At 40.9% G+C, this 22408-nt stretch overlaps 1 protein-coding gene across 2 annotated transcripts in view; it reads right to left on the reverse strand.

Annotated features, from left to right (window-relative positions):
• Positions 1–20574, reverse strand: part of PIK3R1 (phosphoinositide-3-kinase regulatory subunit 1) — a 62905-nt gene extending 42331 nt beyond the window's left edge. The window contains exons 1-2 of one of the 2 annotated variants that reach the window (XM_048290652.1): positions 20406–20574; positions 15091–15845 (exon numbers count right to left, since the gene is read on the reverse strand). In XM_048290652.1, the coding sequence (XP_048146609.1) occupies positions 15091–15424 (334 nt within the window). In that variant the 5' untranslated portion in view covers positions 15425–15845; positions 20406–20574. Of the gene's footprint in view, positions 1–15090; positions 15846–16113; positions 16140–20405 lie in introns of those variants that run through there. The other variant, XM_048290653.1, reaches the window with a different exon arrangement.
• Positions 20575–22408: the final 1834 nt, after the last annotated feature.

The following is a 22408-nucleotide window of genomic DNA, read 5'->3' on the forward strand; positions in this document are numbered from 1 at the left end:
AAAAACTGGCTATGTTTTTATATCACCATCTGCAAGCCAAAGATTAACTGAAGTCAGGGTAAGAAGGTATGGAACAGGATTTCAGTCTGCAATGGGAGCATTCATTTGCAAAGAGACCAAAAGCAAGAGACAAAGCCTCTCTAAGAAAATCCAAACACTTCAATTTTAAGAAATCCTTTTGTAACCTTACAGTGTTAAGAGTGCCTTGTGGTCTAAAACAAAGAAAAAGATCTCTCTCTTGAAAACGAGCGGTGTGTTGTAAAGGAGTGAGACTGAGTAGAATAGGATTAAATAACTGAAAGAAGTATTTTGTAAGTGATCTTGGAAGGTGTAAGCTGCAGTACAGCAAAACTAGAAAAAAACATAAATCTGGTTAAGAACTGACAACATGTTCCCTATGATCTTTACCTCAGGTGGTTCAAATAAAAGCAGGTCTTTCATGGAATAAATGAGGGACGCAGAAGCTCTTTTTAGGTCCTCTACAAAGACCCAAGACATGAGCAGGAAGCACTCCGATCCACTGCTTCCATTCCTTACTTCTGCTACCCGGCAGCTGCCCTACACTGACCTACTCCAGCACAGCGGAATGTGCTGTAGACATTCTCCAACTTCCTTGTAGAAAATTAATGGGTAACAGGATCAATGCCATCTCTGAACTTGGAGGGCTACTAAGTGTATACATGACAATGACAAGAAATACTAATGTCTTGAATATTTAAGTGCTGCTGGTGTACAGACCTTCTAGAGGTCACACACCCAAAAAACCCAAACCAGTTTTTCCACCATCCCGCTCCTGCCAAGAAAGTTAACTGGTCTTCTAACCCATCCATATCTGAAAATATAGTGGCACTATCTATCTATACATCTATCTCAATTTCCACATACGTATGGAGCTTAGAGCAACAATCACTCAAGTTGACTTGGAATGTTGCTTATAAGAGTAATAAAGGAGTAAAAATACATTCCTGACTTGCACAAGATGTGATCAAACATGTAAAAGGGCCTTCTAGCTATGACTCACTAAGAAATGGGTGGAGGATTGAGAGGCTGAAAGGCTGCTGGTTGGCTGGAGTAAGCCTTCTTCCACACTGGCCAGCAAGGACTGAGAATTGGCTATATTGCCAAAATACCAAGTATATCATGATTGTTTTCCTGCTATCCTATGGGGTACGGGGTGGTGGGGGGGAGTGAGAGTGAGAGAGGGGGGAAAGAAGAGAAGTCTTACATGTATGGTTTTTTGTTATTATGCTCCAGAGGAATCCGTTGGTCACCTTGCTAGAAGAAAGAACTAGTTACCTTTATTCGGCCCTAGCAGAAGGGAACACCTTCTCCTCATTTCATTTTATCTTTTCAAATGTATTTATTTATTTATTTATTTATTTATTTAAATGTTGGCCATGTCAAAAGGAAAAAGGGTATCTCACTTGACTCCCAGATGGAAAATCGTTCCAAAAAAAACCAGTTCCCTGTTGAGAACAGGAGGAAGAGGAATACATTAATTTTAAACTGACCTGATTTTTTAAACAGGCATATGACTCCTTGTTTTTAGCATAGTTCACATGAATTGCCTGCATGAAGCTGGAAAAACTCATATCCTAATTAGTTCAGATGTGGCAACTTCAGAGAACTTTACTGAGGATTTTACAAGATAAAGGTCCTCAAAAATGGCAGACGCAGCAGACAGCTGGTGCAACTCGCCTAAGCTCTGCCGTGCTACCACAAGGTACCTACTTATTGCAGGACCTGATACCTCCCAAAGAATTCTAGTCTTTCATGGTGAATGTGCCACCAGTAGCATCTAAAATAACTTAGACATATCAGTATGAGCAATCATCTAAACTGTGGCCTTATTTTAAGGGAAATTCCCTTTTATTTTTATTTTTTGGGTTTTTTTAAATAGCATATTTCTTGACATCTCAGGGGAGTCAGCTCTTCTGCTTCTCTTTTTCTTGTTTCACTACATAGTCTGCTTTTCACCTGCCAGCTTCCCACATTTCAAACCTTGCTCTCAAACTGAAAAATCTTAGGAGACAGAGCAAGGTGGCTGGTTATTCTATAATGGCATTCAGCTAGGAGTGAACAGTGCAAAGGACCAAGTGAATATGCTAACCTGTGTTGCCTGCGGTGGAGAAGGAAGACATCGATAAAGTGCAAGGTGTGAACTTCTCTAGATACACATACTCAAATTGTTTGGCTGCTGCTTCCAAAACCTTGCAGGATAGTTTTGTTCTAAACTTGTATCTATAAAGACTGCGTTGGGCTTTTGTTTCGTTGTTGGGTTGGGTTTTTTTTCCCCCTGGACAGCTACAAATTACCTATCACAAAATTACATGCAGAAATTTAACATGTACTGGGTGGGAATCAATAGTGTAGTCTTGCATCATGCTAATAAAGACAAGAAGAAAGTTTCAGAGCCTATTATAGTGTCCACTTATGTCACAGTCTGACAGTGCTCTGTAAACATCCAAAACAAGCTGCTTTTCTTTTTTTTTTTAAATTTGAGTCAGAATATAAGCATGGATTAAAGATTTCTGACAAGCTGCAAACAGGTAACCAAATAACACTTAGCATGATAGAAAACACAGTATTTTTCAGAACAAGAGAATTTCATGCTTTTACTTTTGCATGACTATCAACTTGAGCCCAACAGAAAAATTGGAACCATATTCAAGTCCATTTTTTCCTGCTGGCTTTATAGCTTCCCCATGCTTTCTGCACATTACACATTCCCTCTCTGTTGCTCTCAGCATTTGGACTCTCTCCTTCAGGCATTCTGTAATCCTGCCAGCCAAAGAGCTTTGCTTTTAGTAAGTAGATCTGCCAACTTAAACACCAGTCTCCTAAGGCAATCAAATAATGAAACACACATGTATGTACTTGCACATAATCTGTCAAATACCTCTCCAGCCCACTAGAAATGATTTTTGCAATTCGGGGTTTTCACAGGAGCATGCATTCATACATAGCTTTCAAAGATCAAATGCCATGGTTCTCCAGAGTTCTGTGTCTTGTTTGTACATTCTAACCCAATGATCCTGCAATTTCTGTGTTAGCATCTAAAGATATGAAAAATGAAAAACTTAAAAACACAAAGGTTTTGCAGAAAACTTCATATGGAGTAAGTATACCCTTCAATTTCTCCAATTTGGCAGACAGGTCTAGTGCAAGACAGCACAGATTCCTCCATGGAAGAACACTCTTTCCATGTTTCTAGTGTGTCTGGAAAGTTAATGAATAACCAGTCCAGGTGTCAAGAGTATTTTTCATACCTCCCCCATTGCTCATCTATCATCCACACTGATGTCTTAACTTCCACTTTCTAAACCAATGTTTCCTGAAAGAGGAATCTAATGTATAATGCTAGCAACAGAGTAATCCAGGAAAAACTTTGAACTTGTCATAGTAGGATGAAATTACACAGCCACACCTCTTGATTAAGGTTGCAGTTTACTACATGGCAAAATGAACATGGGAACAAAAGCATCTTTCAAGGAAGCAAGTTGTTGATTAGTATTAGAAAAACTATAATCAAGTTTCACGAATGGTAATTTACTATGTAATGTCATCATTTGCAAAAATTCCTGTATTGTGAATCACAACTATGATACAGCAAAAAACCTCTCAAAACTAATAGAGATGCACCATAAAAACCTAAAGCAAGGGGTGCTTTAAACACACGGGTCACTGAAACGTTCTATTGCAAGACATGCTTTACATGTACAACAAAGTACTGAGAACTTGAAACTCTGGATTTGCAGAATCATGAAACAAGTAAGCTAACACTAAATTATGTTACTGTATTTGTTGAATCTGTGCATTCACATTCCAGTAATTCCTTCAATTTGATGCTTATATTTGGATTCCAGCTGGTGCAGGAAGATTTGTTCTGCAAGGAATTGTTTTGGATGTCCAGTACACAGTAACTGAAGCCAGCCATGGAGTGAGCAAATAGTACTCACTCCTTGGGACAAAAAGACTTACAAAGTCAAACTTAATACATTCTTGGTCCCTGGTTTTAGTTACCGCAATGAAATGTAACTGCTAGAGTTCTTATATTTTAAGAGTTGTTAAGAGTTACTCCCCAGATTCAGCGTTTTGAAATGATATCCACATCACCCTCCTATGACAAAGAGATTAATTTTAAACTATCTTAGAGCAGTAGGTTTGTGGGTTTGTTCATTTTCTGTCTGTTTTGTTTACCTCATTCCTTACAGGACCATGATAGCACCTTTGCTTTCAACAGTATCCAAAGGTGACTTAGTATTTGTCATTATGAAGTTCTATGAAACACTTATTAGTCATATCATATCATTGGAAAGAGCAGAAGTGTCAATGAAAAAACATGTTTCCAGAGAGAAGTCTGAAGGCTGTGAAGAACAGGTGGCTTAAGACCACAAACTGATCAAAGTGAATGAAGCAATTTAAATTTAGTGAAAATCTAAAAAAAAAACCATTTAAAAAACCAAAGCAAGAATAAGTGGGGAAAAAGGTCAGACAACTATATCACTAAAAAATTGTATCAGATGGCATACACTAAAATAAGTTGTACTCATATGTACAAACACAAGTTAGAGATGCAGTTTTGAAACCTTAACAGTGTTCTCCTACTGTAGTGTGCAGTTCATTGTCTATATGCACATGCATCAAGGTGATAAAACTCTGTATTTATTCTAAAAATAATAATTTGTTACAATAACAGAATATACAAATAAAACTGTCATCATACCACTTCCTCAATTATAAAAACCCCTCATTACTGTCACATTAGTTACCCAAACAGGCAGCCCTAAGGAAAAAATAAGCCGTGCCAAAGTATCTAGCAGCCTAGAGCAAATTTTTAACATGTATCAGTGAAGAGTTCTAAATATACTGGAAAAAAAAAATTTCATGAAAATAATCTCTATACTGTCATTACCAAATACAATTAGATATATGTAGTTTCCCAAATGAAAACATTTTACTACTAATTTCACATTTCTTACCATTTTATGGACATTAAAGAGATAAAAAGTTAAGTAATCTACATTAAATATGTACTAAAGGAAGCAGTTTGGACTAATTAGTAACAGGCTTTAAATTTATCTAGAAGTTATGAGCTTGAAACAGGAATTACAGGGTGAAATTACATGCCCTGCATTAGCCCAGGACCTCAGAAGATATGCTCACAACAGTTTCCCTTACGTGTATTCAAAATTCATGAAAGGACAGTCAGACTCTGTTCTTTACATCAGCATTTATGGTGTAGTATTTAATGTACATTCATTTTCTATGCAATCTGGTATATTAGAATCCCTTCCAAAAAGAGCTAAGATTTGTGCTCCAAATGCTGAAGATATTGGGAATTTTGCCTGACAAAACTAAGAGTAAAAACCGTGGGATTTTTCCCAATGCCGCTAAACCTTGACTATAGGTCTGATCCTGTTCCTTCTGAAGTCAAGCTGGGTTTTGTCACCAATTTAAGGGAAAGTAGAATAGTAACCTGCAGCTTCCTGTATGAACAAGTCCTTCAAGTAAAGAAAAATACCCCCAACCATGTATAATATTTTCAAGAACATCAGTACTTTAAGATAATTTTATCTTTAGTTTGCATCCAAAAGGATTTTGAACAAGGCATTTTAATACTCTATTTAGAAGAGAGCAGCTCACATTAACAAGCACAGGCATGTTCCCTCCAAACTACTAGACAATTTACCACCGTATTTGATTGACTGTTTAGTTCAAACAGACATTGAGAAGAAAAAATAAAAACCGCACACAAAACCCCCCCAACAAAACAACCAGCCTCATCTAATTGGCATGTTCTTACTGTGTCATAATAAAACTCTACATATTTGTCTTAGAGGAAACATCTGGAGAAAAAGCATAACAGTTGGTAACTGTCTTCCCCTTTTTTACTAAACTGTACATGCAACTCAAAGTCCTGCATCCTAAATCACTCTGGAAGGCACCAACAGCCCACTAGCTTTTTCAGTGAAAGTTTTAGTATCAAAAATAGAAGAGACTTTCAGCTTCCTACATGCAAGATTTTATTCTAGTTGCTCTGTAGTAAACATTGTTCAACCAATGGTTTAATATTATCCCCAAAAACTATCCTGGTAATAATGGGATTGTGAAAATCTCTCATTTCATGTAGAGGGCTATAGTTTACACAGGCTATCAGAAAGTTTTTAGAGTTGTCAGCACTAAGTTTTATCCAAGAGGAAGTCAGAAAAACATGCAAGCCATGGGGAATGCATGCTAATCTTTCAACCAACAGTAATGAATTATAAATACAGCAAAGAGAATTCAAACATTCATCACTCTGTGCCCTAAAAACCCCTCACTCAATGAACAGAAGTCCTTTATTTTCTGTTATTTCAGAAGAAATTTTTGCTACTTGCTGTTTAGATTGTGTTCCTTAAAATTCTATCCATTGATACAGATTACAAGGATGACTTGAAAAATTATGCTCAGAACTGGCTTGCACTGGAGCAAAAGGCCTCCCTAAATCTTTTTCTTCCTAAGAAAATTGCTTATCTAGGCTAGGCTACTAACTAGCTACCCTCTTCTGGCTTCAGAACAATTGAGTAGATTTGGACTGGCCAGAATATATTCTAAATTGTACTTAAACAGCTGTACAGATTTTACTTCAAAGTACCTAAAATAAGCTGTCACAGAAGACCCATGTATCAGCAAAGACTGGAAGGCCAAGGGAACACATCACACCTCACTGCACTCCATGGTGTCCTTGCACCTCACAGCTCTTTGAAGACCACATCAGGGCAGATGCCTCTCAAGCATGTGCCAGTCAACTAGGAGCAAAGCAGCAAGTGATGGGGGGGTTTTGCCATGGTCTCTATTGCTCCTCACCTGTGCCAAGCAGCTGTGTCTTGGCAAGCAGACAATTCAAGGATAAGGTCATAAACACAACAGACATTTTCTTGTCTCCAACCAAACACAGCACATGAAAAATTGCAGTGAAATTTACATGAAAAAATAGCACTAGAGGACTGGAATCTGTGATCACAGGATTGAACACCATATGCAAATAGGAAAAAGACTGAAATTTTTTTCCCTTAACTGCTTATTTCTGGAATGTTCCTGGATAGAAAGATAATGAAACCAGACACAGCTGTGCAGCCTTATCTACCATGATGCATAATTAGCGGTTTCTTTCATTAATTCCCTAATTTAAGTGCTTTCATCTACCTCCAGCAAAAAAGAGCTGAGGAAGAGGACTTGGAAATAAAAAGACAACCTAAAAAACTAAGAGCCTTCTCTTTGCGAGAGACTGCTGGAGAAGCCGTAACATGCTTTGAAACACGGATTTACAGTGTATCATTCAAAAGTTTCTTTGCCAAGACTAGTTCTCCAGGCTTATCTGCTATCTACCAATGTTATCCAAGCAGGATGAAGAGACGTTGGAAGAAACAGGTGATAGCACTTAAGTTTTCTCTCCTAACCTCAACAAATAAATTTCACTGTTATATCTGTAAACAAGACATACAAACCTGGTGCAGCCATGCCTCCTGCAAGGTTGTTGTGGTAACTCTATCCTAGCAAAAACCAGCGTAGAAGTGCATTCCCTCTCAGACTACAGCTCTCAAGTTGCCTGACTCTTCCTTCCTTCCCAGGTAGCAGGAGGCTACAGAACTGGAGTGTTCAAACACGCTGCATCCAACAAATGCAACTCCACAGGGGAGAAAGAGCAAGGTAGAGACAACCTGAACTATACCATAGTTTGGCTTTTGGCCATTACCTTTTACATCTTTAAGTGTGCATGTGCTTTACAAGGAAGTATCGAAATGCTCAAGGAAAGCAGAGTTAACTTTGATTTCCCAAAACATAGACACTAATAAAGAAACAACAACAACAACAAATACTGAAAATAATACAATAGCTGCTCAAAATGTTCTGGAACCTGAATGGACCCGAAGTAACTGCCATTCCTGCAATAGATCTCCATTCTGCAGGAGCATCTTCCCATCCCAGATGCCATCAAGTGATTTGCCAGCACAGGTGGAACCTGGCATGTTCAGACCTACTGAAGGCAGATCTCACTTCTTGCCCTCAACATCCACAATCTCCAGTGAAGAAATTATCTCAGATATTGACCTCTGGGAAATGTTCTAACATAGCAAATGATGAACATACACAAACAAAGTGGATTGTATGAGAAAATTGTCTCACAGCTAACTGAATTGTTAAAGACCTTTTTCATCATTCATGTCATAGTTTACATAGTAGTTTTGAAGCACAAGACAGTCTCAAAAGATATTTTTAAAGTGTAGAAACCATATGCAATTACATCTTACCCTGGCTCAGGGCAGTAGTGTGTTTTTGAAATTCTGCCTTGAGGATCTTATTACCTGAAAAGCTCTCAGCTTAAATATAATTTTTTAGTGATGTCTTACATGCAAACTATTTTATAAAGTGGGTCAATATGTGAAAATAAAGAACAAGATTTGGGTGCTATTCTTGTGGACTGCTGCATACAGCATTTACAAAAGACTGAACAAAAAGCAGTCAAGTTAGTACAAAAACGTTACACGCGCTAACATTTTACAAAACTATTTCAGGCAATGTCCAAAGATGCAAGCATTTCTACAACACAGTGGAAAAAAGAAAACAAACAAAAACCAAAACCTGCCCCCAAAATCTACAAAACTGCCTTCTATTAACGAAAACATCCCAAAATAGAACTGCATTTTAGACATGTACTTTGCTGAAAGCATGAACAAAAGTTAGCAACTCTTAATCAGATTAACTACTGTTTTTTTAAGCCAAAAATTTTCTCTAAGTTCTCCCAAGTACTTAGATTCTCACCAAAGTATTCTCAGGACTTAATATCCTTCTCCAGTTAAAATAAGCATGTCTTTAATATCATGTAATTCCCTTTGTCATTCTTAGCTATGAAAATAAAGAAGTTCTTTGTATTCTAGCCTTCAGATTGATTTCATGGATGTTCATCATGGCGAGGAGCTTTGGAGTAAGACGCAGATGTGAAACAGTGCACTGCCAGCTGCAGTTCCAGACCTGTGTTCTTTCACACAAGAGAATCTGGATGCATATATGGCATCACACAACTATTTAAGTGGGCACAGCTATTTGCTCTGAGTGCTGAATGATCCAGTCTTGGCAAACACTTAGTACCATGTATTGCTGAAACACACAAACTGATGTTATCATATGCAAGCCTACGTAAGAGCTATTTGCTAACCAGTGAAGGTTTTTTTCAGATGTTCCTGGATCACAGCTACAGGACCAAACCAAGATGATTCCAGTGAGAGGTGCAGGCTAATTCACCTTTGCCATGTTTTACATCTGCCCCAGGAACTTTCATGTCAGCACAAGGTATTAGCAGACTAAATCAGTATAACGGAAGGCTGAAGACACGTAAGCGAAGTCACTCAACGTGTGCCACTGTTGTAATCATAGAAAGGCATTATTAAAATCAGTATGATACGAAACAGACAAATATTTGCTACAACATCAAAATAAGAATGTCTTAGTCTTTCAGCTTCTTAATGCAAAATGTGTAACAGAAGGCACTATTTTTATTAGATTCATTAGATTGAGACAGCTGGGGGAAAAAGATTCATCTCAGCCACACAAGCCTTTTCGGTCTAAGGTCACCTCTGAGGATTAAAAGAGGGTTTTGTGTGCCCCAAGTGATATATTTTTCACAGGAATATCCATTGTTCAATTAAAGTATTATTTTAAAAAGCTCTCTCTCTCTCACTTTAATTATTATCCTGTGAGGATTAAAACACAACATGGAAGATGCTGGGTTTAAAGGTCCTTCCTCCCTCTTGCTTCCTTCCTCCTGTACCAGCAGGTGAGGCCAGGCATCAACCATGAACTTGCCCAGGCCCTACTCTATCCACATGCAGTTTGTACTCGTACTTGCAAAGCCTATCCCTGTGCTTCCTGGGTGCTTACAAAGGCTTTTTAAGTTACTATCAACCCTGATGTTATCACTGAGAAAAAAATGCTCTGTCTCACTTCAGTGCAGCTTGCAAAAATCTTTGCAATCATCAGTGATGAAGCAGGTGGCAAGAACTCTGTTTTCAGATGCATGCACTTATCGGGCAGCTAGGAATTTGCCTAGAAATGTGATCACAAGTAGCCAGCAAGGCTTCATGGCAGGAACTTGCCCCATTTCTCAGTGCAAGTCAAAATCAACTGACGTGAAAATTCATGACTGCAAGGCAGTTTTGACAACTACAGCAGGGCAAAGGCTTATATTCAAACTGGCTCTAAAAAGAAAGAATTCAAGGGCTCTGGTGTAAATGGTAAATATATTTACCATTTCTATTTGTCACGAGATAGTGACTCATCACTTCATCCCATAATTTCCTTTTTCCATTTGCCTAAATCAGGCAAGATGACTGTTTTCCTCCCAATGGAGGCTCCAGGTTCGCTGCATTTCACTCACTCTTATGTCCCTCAATACACAAATGTAAATAATTTCCACAAATAGATTGCTCCACTGGATTTACAGCAAAATTAGAGAAACAAATCCTACAACACTTTCAGTTAAACCATGCACAAACAGTTTTATGCCCTCTGTCAGTTTGGATCTCTGTCAGATATTGCATAACCTGGTCGGTGAAGGAAAGAGTTTCCAAACGTTCCATGTCATTATCTTTGTGCAACTTGCTGATCTGTATCTGTTCTAGAAGAGTGGAGAAAAGTTTGGGTTTTTTCTTTAAAAAAATAAACCTGTTTTATAGTTTCACCACAAGAAGGAAGAGCTTCAGATTATTCTTAGGCTCAAAATCAGCTGAAATAGTACAAAGTGTCAACATAAACAACCCTTTTCAGTTACAGGAAGTTGAAGGAAGCGCCAAAACATCAAAACTGACAAATTATTCATGTAAACTTCTGGTCTGCCCCTCTGCAATCTGATCTTCATTTCAAAGTGAGAATTTAGCATTCCAAGTTAAATCTGAAATTATTTCAGTCCATCAATCAAAGCTTTATGCTCCAAAGTCTGCTTAAGGTCAGCCTTCACAAACCAGGTAGAGAAATGATACTGTATGAATCAACTCTAAATATATGCAGCCGTATCAGACGAGCGGAATCAATGTTTGCAAAACGTATCTGGACTTCGTACATCTTATGCATTTTTAATTTGCAAAGAATTGAGGAAAACTGGGATAAGTGAGAGGAACCAGCCTGATGTACCTTCAATTAAAAAAAAAAAATCGTTTCAAGGGAAAAAACCCCAGTCATGTAAAATCTTTACTGCTTCACATAAACTTCAGATGTTTAATGGGGGGAGTAAGAAAATCCTATGTTGCGTGTCCACGGTTGCAAGCACCTCAATCCTCCCAGCAGCAGCCAGGCACCCTTGCCTGGTGGGGAAAAAAATCTGGCAGGTTGGGTGACTTGGAACCTCACAACAGCGAGAGGAATTAAATCTGCCTTGGCATAGCTCTGACATGCATCAGGCTCAAGACTGGAAGGTGCTAGAGTCTTCTCAGGCTTTGTTTCTCCTTTACTTTCATATTCTTTCAGATGCAATTAAAAAAAAAATCCCCACAAAATCAGACTAAATCTAGTTTTTTATTGACAAAGGTAAGAGGAAGACAGGCAAAACATAACAGTCCTAAAATTTCAGCCAAGGAATGCCAATTCTTGTCTTAACCAATAGTTCTAGAAACTTAAATAAGTCATGAATAAAATAAAAATACGGGGAAAGTTTTGACTTAAAGTGTTTTAATGGAATTAGAGACCACCATCAAGGGTTTTTTTTTTGTTTTCAGACTGGCTTTTAATATTTAGGAAGCTCCCTGTTTATAAGAAAGACTGACTGCATAAGACATGGGCCTGATGAGCAGCTCTGCCCATGTCACCAGCCTCATTGACTACGAAGTCTGTTCAGATGTCTACGATTATTTGTGTATGAGTAACACACCATTGTGAATATTGGCAGCATTTTGCTTAAATATTGCAAATTAGATCTAATACGAAACAATCCAGACACTGATGAGAAAGTGATCAAGCTTAATACAGCCAGGGGAAAAAAACATTCAGAGAGAATAATTAAGTATTAAAGAGTATTGAAATTATTAAAAAGTGTTTCCTTAAAAAAATAAACCTAGGTATAGGTCAAAATTAAAGGAACTCCTTAGATTATGCTTATGTATTCTTGGAAATCTCAAATTTCTGATACTCTTATTCAAAATATACACCACAGGGGTAAATACAGAACTGACTCTTTACAGAATTAAAAAGATACAGATTTCAAATAACTGAGGTAGGTTTAAGAAGTCTTAAGTTAGAGTTCCCCATTAATTTGTCATTTTAATCCACAGTACTTTTAATTCATCAAGTAGTGAAAATGTAAGCTTGGCTGCATTTGGTCAGGCAAGTTTCACATTACACATTAATTTATTTTAAATGCACTCTAAGGGTGTAGAGAGAAGTATCATCCTGGGAAGAATCTTTTGGCCTACTGCCCATTACACTGGCTGCTGGACAATATTAACTGTGCTATTCCCTGACCCAAATAACATACACAAAAATAGTGAAGCTACCTGGAAGTGAAGCATATCTTGCTGCATTGTTCTTTATCTGAACTGCATTCCTGTCCTCACCTCTGGTTTTATCACAAGTTTTGTAGCTTTCTGCTAACTTAAAAATTTCACCTTTTGATTTTTATAATACTCTTTCAGTACAACATTTCCAAATTTGTTTCTAAGATTCAAAGCACTCTGTGCCTTAGATCTTTTCAGATCTGTAGAGAGACTACTTACAATTACTTTTCCTAATTTCTTTTAGGAAAGCATACTTTATTTCAATAGTAATTAAGCCTGAAATTCAAATTTCTATTCAGGAGGGTCTGATCCCTGATCTTAGGGCATTATGGAGGTACCTAGCCTCTTATATGAAGCTTAAAATCTTTAATTGGAAAGCAGCTATGGGAACTCCATTTTTTTATTTTTTATCAGAAGAAAACATGGTTGGATTGCAAGCTGATTCTTAAGCATTTTGAAGCGCAGCAGGATTATGTATGGAGACTTTGAGAAGAAGATTCCCAGTTAAATCAGAACATTTTCTTTCCAGTTTCCAGTTCCCAGAGTTCCATAGTATTAAAAATAAACACATTGCATGTAAATACTGCTTTGTCTCAAGGCAATAAACCTTACATAGAAGGCTACATATAAGCAGAGCCCCCCCAAATCTGCAGCAGAATTTCCCAGAGTAACTCCCAGCAGCCAAAACTGCCATAAATGTCTGCTACAAACACAGTCCTGGGGCAGGCTTGGAAACAGCAAGATTAACCCAGGACTTCCCAGCGCAGGGCTGTGGCCAGCTCACAGCATGGAGCTGTGAACGGAAGGATCAAGCAAGCGTGACTACAGAAACCAAGGAAGTTACAAAGCGCTACTTTTAAATCAATAAACAGCAAAGCCTGGAATGCTGGTTGCTTCACCACAGCATGCACACGTAAAGAATGGGATTTTCTTTCCATTCTCTGCTGCTCATAATGATCTGTCAGCATTGAGGTGTCTATCCAAAAGCCATGTTTATTCTGCAGTTACATAGGATGATAACAACTGTCTCCACAGGTGGGTTAAGAAAAGAGTCAGTGTTACCTGAGCAGCACACATTAATATCCAATACAAGGAACGATCAAACATATAATAGTTTTTCTTTCCAAAGGAAATACCCCATTTTCAGAACTACTCTAATGAAAGAGAAAACATGAGACTCTAATGACTAGCAGTTAAGAGTTCAGAGACAGGGACAGTATAACTTCAAATGCCACTACACCCTCATCTGCCCCCACCTTCATCCTAACAATGATTTACATCTAGGCACTGCAGACTTGCAAGCAATGCTTGCTACAGCGCTTCAGAACACTGCTATATAAACCAGTTCAGATTCACTCTTTATTCCCCACCAACCTAGAAATGCTTCTGCCAGGTCAACTTGGTTGCCACATACATTCTTCTATATTTCTTCTCTTATCTTCGCTCGTTATCAGCACAGCTGAATATAAACTTACAATATGCACAGAAGGATGGAAGTTGATAAACTGATACCACAAATTTGCAAGTGATGCTACAAACATTTCTGTGTAGGCAGTGTGATGATACTATTCATTATTATGGTGTCACTGTGAAAATCATGATCACATACTACAACTCTTATTTCCTACAGCTAGAAACCCAGAGAATTTACGAAGTATTAGAAGTTGAAGAAATACAAGCCACTCTAGACTTCTCCAATAGGCCGTAAAGTTTATTCTAAAATGTACTTGGCTTATTGATCTGTAAAACCCAACTACCTGAACATCAGTACGTAAAGGAGAGAAAGTCACTTGGAAGGAGGGGTTTTTTGTTTTAGTTTTTTACCCCAAAGCTTTTCCAATTTTAAAACAGAAGACTTGTTTCTTCTTTTAACAGAAGAGTTCTGATAAAATTCTGAGTTCTGCCTAACATACTGTTGCAAATATAGGTTAGAAAGCAACTTAGGAAGATATTTCCTTTGTTTAACCTTTTTTATATAAGGCTATTTTTTTCTACTGCATGCCATACTCCCTAAAAGTGATAAATCTGAATTTCTCTTTATTATAATCTCATTGTTCATTTTAAAATATTCGTTCTTACCTTTAATGCCACAGGTAACCCCCATAACCACAATATATTTTTTGCTGCTAGCAAGAGATTTGTGGTAAGAACTTAGTTTTATTTAGAATGCATACTATTGGACTCACCAAGAACTTTCTTAATAGTGAGTGTGATGAACCACAAAAGCAAACACTTCCATCAGTTTCTCAGAAACCTAAAATAAATGTTAAGTGGCTCATTTTTCATTTAAGTTTCTACAGTGGAGAATTACAAGCATTACTTTCCAACCTGTGAGACATACCTCACAGTAAGTCATTGGTCCCTGTGCCTGAGACAAACCACATGAAACTACAAAGTGTATAAGCTAAATATTACGATGTACAAACAATTCTTAACTGACTGAAATGAGCTGTAAACTAAAAAAGCTGACCAGCAGGTGCTATATACACGAATGTACAGTCAGACAAGACTGTGAAACATAAATACCTGAAACCATGGGGGATACACACACCTTCTGAATACTGACCTTGTTGCTCACTCTCTGATTCAGCTTTTGCAGGACTTGGTGCTACTGGAAGAGGCCGAGGAGGACGAGGCTTTGGAGTGGGGGGAGATATTTTTTTTCTTCCAATGTACTCTACGTAAGTTCCTGGGAAATCCCCCCTCTCCCCTGTGGTTTCATTAAAGCCATTCAACCAACCAATTTCCTCAGGCTTTGCTTCTTCCCCTTCACTGAATCCAAGAGCTAGTAAGGAACCTTTATTCACAGTTAATATATCTCCTAAGTGCAAGTCAATGTCTTCTTCTCGCTCTTTTTTGTAGTCATATAAAGCTCTGTATTGATATCCCTCAGCACTCATCTTGGCAAATGATTTAACATTCAAAAGTGTTATTAAACAGTATCAAAATGCAACTGTCCAGTTATAGTTTTATGCACCGAGAAATTCAAGATGTATTAAATGGGATGAAGAAAATATCTCTTAAGTAATAAAATCCACCAGAGAATGTAAAAACACCAAAGTTTGGCTTTTCACTGCTGATGTTTTTACCAATGTATTTATTCTGAGTCACTGTCTGTTGCAGAAGTTAAGTGTTCCACTTCTTCTGTGTCTAGCAATATTCTTCCAATTAGTTCTTTTCCTGGGCTTGCCTGAACTTCTGCATCTCCATACGCAACTTCAGCCGACTCCTTAGCCAGTCACGCTTTCTTCAGATGTATTTGCCACAGGCTGGTCATGTACCTTAAGTATTCTGCCACCAAACTCTGCACACATGCTTTTCCTGGAAAGAGAAGAGAAATCTCATTAAATCATCTCACACATTCTCTTGATGATTTTGAACTTGGGATTCTACCTATGAATTAAGCTTTCTGCAACCCTGGCAAAGACTGTGTCCCACATAAGAATCCTATGTAACAATAAAATCAAGCAAGAGCACAAAAAAATATCTCCAGATAATGTTTGCATTTTTATAAAGGATATATGTCAAATTACTTGAACGAAATTTGTACCCCTGCAGTATGAGGCATGCTTCCTTCTCTGTGACTTACGGCTGCTGAAGAGTCTCAGGGTGAGAGGGCTAAGCCCTGGAGCTATCCCTCCAGTGCAGTATCTAACCTGGCAGCAAGATTTTATATATTACCCCCCTGAAGCCAGACAGCCACACCTCTTCTCCACAAAAGGTCTGACAAGACAGAGGAGGAGCTTACTGTAATTAGAACTGACCCCTGGGGAATTCAGTCTCCTCCTGGTTATGACAAGGGTGAGGATGGGCAACAATCCCCATCCCAAAGCCTGCATTTCAAAAAACCTTTTGGAGGAACGTGTCTTTTCATAATCTGTAAAAGAAACAAAGACTCCAGAGTGCTTTTACTTGATGACTACCATATTTCCCTTTTTTTTCTTTTTTGAGGAGGGGCTTTACCACTCCCCTATCTTCCAGATGTTTTTTAATGTGTTTATGGTATAATACTAGAAAAACAATTAGCAACTGAAATAGGCACACCCAGACCACCTAAGCAGCCTTAGCAGGAGTAAAGTATCAGGGTGTATGCTTAAATTACGTTAAAGGCAAGAGAACACAGGCCTGAACTTTTGGCTCAAGGTTGCCCAACTATAAAGTAACAGGAAAAACATGACTAAAAACCTAATCTATTTAGAGAACAATTGCTTAAAGACATATAGAACAGTGAAAGCTTTCTAAACATTATTTCAACTGTTACTCATTTTCATCTACTTAAAAAGACAAGCCAAATCATAATTTGAAATACTATACTGGAAACCAAAAAGTGCTAACTACTCAAAGTTGCACTGAAACTCCTGAACTACATCTGAATAAAAGACCCAGGAGAGCTGTGTAATACCAGCAGGTAAAATATTGACTGTGTACTATGTACTCAATGTATAGAAAGCTCTTTTTCTTGTGAAACACTCCCTTTTCACATTGTAAGAGACACCAGTAGACAGGGCTGGAATAGGGAACATCTGACAGATCTTTTCCACACTATTTTTTCTAATGTCTCAGTCATCAAGTCCTTTGAAATATGACTAACTGAAGCTAAGAAGTGTTTATAAGAATGCATATGGACTTTCTGTGCCAGTGAATGGACCTGATCCCTAACCTGTATGTGGCTCCTCTTCTGTCCATCAGGTCCCTGCAACATGTTGCACAACCTCTCTCGTGACAGAACACAGAAGAAAATCTTGTTAAGTTCTTGAAGAACTTCCTTATCATCCCTTGCAACCAGTTTTTGTTAAATGAAAGAATTATCTGAGCCTGAATTAGACTTCCTATTTCAAAAAGCTTGCATGCAAGTATTTAAAAACTTGCAAATCTATCCACGTGTATTAGGCACCCAGCTCCCACCAAAGTTTTAATTAGAAATTTCTGCAGCCACTTCTGAAAAACCAAACTATGCTGCTTACCTGATGCTACCAAACATCACAGACTTTGCAATTAACATTAATAGTTTCACTGATATTTCATTTTGCCTCTTCTACCAGAGAAAAGTACAGACAAAAGCTGGGGAAAAAATACAAGTATCAGTGTATCAACCAAATAGCAGAGAAGCCTTTACAAAAGCATGGATCTCTCCTGTTTCATGTAGCAAGAGAAAAAAAATGCATTTACACACTTTAGATCCAAATGTTGGGTTAATATAAATGTTTCCAATCAAAATCAACTATGCACACAGTAAAGCGTGCTAGAAAATTACCAGTTTGACTACTTTAAATACTCTGAAATATTTATTTTCTTTTAAAGAAACGTTCAATAAGTGCTCTGTTACAACTACTTATTTAACTCCTACTGCCTAGGGGCATTTTGGCAGTCAACAAAGTCTTCTAAACACTGCATAATTCAACTGACTTGACCTATTCCTCTGATTTTTTATTATCAAATGTATCATAGAAACTTTATGACCATATATTTAAAATGAGTACTTGTGTCTCTTATGCATCTTCTGAAAATACAGAACTGGAAATGTTGCAGTAACATAAAAACTTATGACAATTTTAAAGCATATTTTAAAAACTCAAAACATGCATCAGACTAGAAAAACTCAATGATGTTATGGTAGCAAAGTTTCCCTAGATCCAGTTTCCCTGGGGCTCAGAGCTGCAGTACCTGTTCATACTCACTTATCAGCACCACCCTCAGTACAGAGTCCCCGGCATCTAACCTCCTGACTGATCTATGGTTCATGTACCTGGAGACACTCCTGTGAGTCAGCCATTCTGAACTTCTCGGATTCATGCCTTTTTCTATGGTTACTATGTGTCCGGTTTAGGGATGAACTAAGTCTCAGAGTTCGCGAACCTTGCAGATAGACCTAACCCTGGGACAAATACCAATTTTCACACCTGCTCAGTAACACCGTGGTGTATCCAAAAGCCCACTTAGACTGTTGTGCTAAGATCCTGTATTAAAAAATTCCCTTTACTCCAAGTGAAGTTACACAGCCTCTACACTCAGGCATTTTGACTTAAACTGACTTAAGCTGGCTAGTACTAAAATAAATAGTTTGGACACCATCTTAAATAGATTAAAACAACCAAATGAAACACTTCAGGGGAGAAACTGTTCAATTTGAGATGACGTATTACTGGATTTCCATTTGGCTGGTCAAATGGAAAAGGAGGAAGAAGTATTATAAGAGAATCAATGTTCATTTGTTTTTTATTTACTGTCTAAGAGCTTGATCCCACTGAAAGATTCCTGAGTTCAGGCAGAATTCCGGTCTCTCAGCAGAATGGTTTATGTTGGGCATTTCGGTGGTGATAAAATTTAAAATTCAACATAAAAACTCAAGACATTCCTACAAATATAGGTGGAAAAGGAAGGGGACATGAAATCTTCCCCTGCACGCTCCCCTTAAAAATGACATCTGGCTCCCACTTCACTGGTACCCAAGTGTTTCCTTCCACACAAGCTATCATTCCTTTGGTGCCGGAGAATACAAACTTCTACACTGCATATGCACACACACTGATACCAGAGGGGTGTGCATGTGTAACCGGTACAGCATCCCTAATACAAGATGCAAAGATTTTCCTCACCCTTATATTAACAAATTTAATAACCATAACTCCTTGTACTGCAATATCTCTAAACTAATTCCAAAAATCCCTAGAGAAACAGTGACTAACACAAGCTTCTCTTCCACTGCAGGATGAGTTTGACTAACATGCTCAGGGAGACACTGAAATAATGAGAATTGAGGGGTAAGCAGGGAAATTTGCTTGGAGACCGACTCTTCTCCCCACTAGGTGTCTATACACCTGTGACTCAAACTGCAGCTTTCTCTGAAGTACGCTCTCCAAGTGGAGACGACCAAGTTAAGTACCACATCAGAACAGTATTTTCTTTAAGAAAGTGAGGTCCGTGATGTATCACGAAGTAATACCTTTATACCGCTTCCAAACTGAAATAATTATTTTGAATCTGTGGAGATTCTATCACAAGACTTTGAACGAATCCAAATACATACACATTGAATAAGTACTGTGAACACTGTACAGCACATCTATTCTGAAACATCTCAAAGATCTTATAAAGACTGCAAATTATGGACGAAGGCAGGTGAGCATCAAGACCACTTCAGCAGAATAATTAAATTAATAATGATAATTTAAAAACTTAGTAGAGCAGTACAGTCTGAACTTCCATCCCATTTAAGAGGCAGGCAGGTTAACCACTCCGGAGCCCTGCATCAACTGCAGTCCCCGCCACAGAGCAGCCGCTCGCCAGGGGTCGGTGCTCGGCGGGGTTGCAGCCCCTCCACCGCTGGGGCAGGGCTGCGCCGAGCCGGCGCTCCCCGGCGACGCGGGGACGATGGTGGAGCTCCGGGCACAGGCGGGCAGGACGCCGCCCGCTCCCGCCCCAGCTGTCCCTACGGACCCCCCTTCCTCTGCCCCGGAGGCGTTATCCCGGCGCGGGCACCAGCCCGGCTCCCCACGCCACCCAGGCCGGAGCTCCCGGCAGCCGCGCAGCGGCCGCGGCGCGCCACTCGCCCTGCCCGTCCAGGAAGCGCCGGGCCGAGCCGCCCCCGGCCGCGGGGGAAGAGACTGCACCGTCCCCGGGGCTCGGCCCCGGCCGCAGCGGACGGCCCGCCCGGGCCTGCCGCGCCGGAGGGCTCGGCGGCGCCACAGCCGGCCCCGCACGGGGGAAAAAGTTGCACGGGGCGGCGCCGCCGCTCGGACTGTCACCCCGCAAGGGCGGCCGGTGCCCGGGTTCCGGGCGGCCGGGAGGCCCCGCACCGCCCCATCCCGCCCCGCTCCTCTGCCCCAGCAGCCGCCCGAGGGGCAGCACCAGCTGCAGCGGATGCAGCGGGACTCGCTTTACCTCAGCGGCAGCAGCGGGAGCAGCAGCTGCAGCAGGAGCGGCGGGGCCGTCACCACGTCCCTCCCGCCGCTGGACAGCAGCCGTCGCCGCGACGCCCCGCTCTCCGCCGTGCGCCCGTCCCGCCACGCTCCCAGACCCGCTGCCCCGACCGCGCTCGCCGCCTCAGTGCCTCGGCAGTGCCGTGGCCGCCGCCGGCTCTGCCCCCGCCCCGCCCCCGGCGCCTCCGCCAACCCGCTGTGGCACCGCCCAGCCGCGCCCGCTGACTGACGGCGGCACAGCCCGCCCCCGCCCCGCCGGGGACTCGGCACAGCCCGGTCGGGGGCCCGGGCGCCGCTGGGCTCTCCGCAGCTCCCCCCCGCGGCCAGGGGCCTGTGGGTCGCCGTCCTCTGGCGCGGCGCCCACCGGGCCCTGCGAGCCTCGGGCGCCGCCTCGGCCCGGGGAAGCCAGTCCGGGCCGGGGAGCGGCAGCGAGCGGAACACGTGCTTCTGCCTAGTTCCTCGTTGGGGACTTTTCTCCTCTCTTTTCCTTCTCCGCCCCCCGTATTGATGTGCGGTGTCACGTTGGTGGAGTGTGTCCAGAGCAAAACCAGGCACCGTGGGCCGTGGGTGCCCGGCTGTGTGCGGAGCAGGGCCGTGCAGTACAGCCAGCTGTCCCCCCTCCATTGACTGCTTGGGGCTCCCGCTGCAGGACTGCTCGCCCGGGGCCGCCTGGCAGCGGCGGGCAGTGGCCACACTCCTCCCCACGGCCCTGCCTGCCCAGCGCCATCCACCGGGAGCCGCGGGCCACACGGCCCTCAGCCTCAGCCTGGCTGGAGGTGGCAGCTGTCTGCAGCAAGGGAGACCACCAAGTTGATACCACTGATAACCAGAGCCCAAGTTTGAAGGGTTCCGTGCAGTGCAGAATAAAATTGCATATTCCCTGCTGCATGGAGCGCACCACCTACAGTGGATCTGGCAACACCAGGGTGTGACACAACACCACGAGGTTGCAGCAAGACAGTCATGCTGCAGATGTATCTACTGCGTTGGGTCAGATCTCTGTTTAGATACCAAGTATGTGTACAAGTGTTACCACGACTGTCACTGTGAAAGAAGACAAAGTGGTCTAAGCAAAAATAAAACACACGCAGGGTGGCAGGGAAGGAATGCAAGTGCAAGAAGCAAGGTAAAGGTTCACAGAGGCCTGTGGTGTGAACACAAGTACAGGGGTTGACCTGCTTAAGACCAGCCAAAAGAGAGATAGCACAGAACATCCAAAGTGTTTGCTGCAGACAGAGAGCAAGGTTCAGGCCTTGAAATACCATGTAAGAAACTGTACGTCTGGTGAAGTGAGACAGTCTGAACTTTTGTAATCTGCAGAAGAGTATGTATTGTCTGGGCAGAAGGGAAGAGTCCGTCTTGTTTTAATTTGACATTCTGAAACAGTGGATTAGCTTATGATCTGATCATGAACAGCAGAAAGAAAAAGTGGACCAGTTTTACTACAAGCTTCTGCCAAGTACAATAGATCAGGTTTTGGAATCCTTAGACTTCTGGAGGTATCTATGTAGAAAATGTTCCAAACCAAAAATTTTTATTATTCTGAGTATGGGGTAAATGTGGGAATCAATTATTAGTTACAATTCCTTTAGAAGATGCTCTTCACTGGCCTCTTATTCTTTGCAGAGGATTTTACTTGTTTCCCCATTGTGTTCCTAATTTTTTGAACTTCCAAGAGTCACTAGAAAGATGTTTTCTGGCACCCATTAATGGGTTTTGCCTTGATTCATTAAGATCCGCTTTGCTTCATGACTGCAGATGGGAGAAGATGACAGTTCCTAAGGCCTTAAGGTTCCAGCATGGATCTGACCCCACAGGGGTGTGAAAGAGCACTGCAAGGCTGCATCCTTGAAGTTCCAGAACCCATACCCTGGAAGATGATAAAAATGCCTTCAGTAGTCTATCTGGCAACCTAAAGACACAGAATGACTTTTAAAATTAACACTCCTGTTGGAATAGAGACTG

This window comes from Corvus hawaiiensis, chromosome Z (genome assembly GCF_020740725.1).
Source record: "Corvus hawaiiensis isolate bCorHaw1 chromosome Z, bCorHaw1.pri.cur, whole genome shotgun sequence".
Classification (NCBI taxonomy): domain Eukaryota; kingdom Metazoa; phylum Chordata; class Aves; order Passeriformes; family Corvidae; genus Corvus; species Corvus hawaiiensis.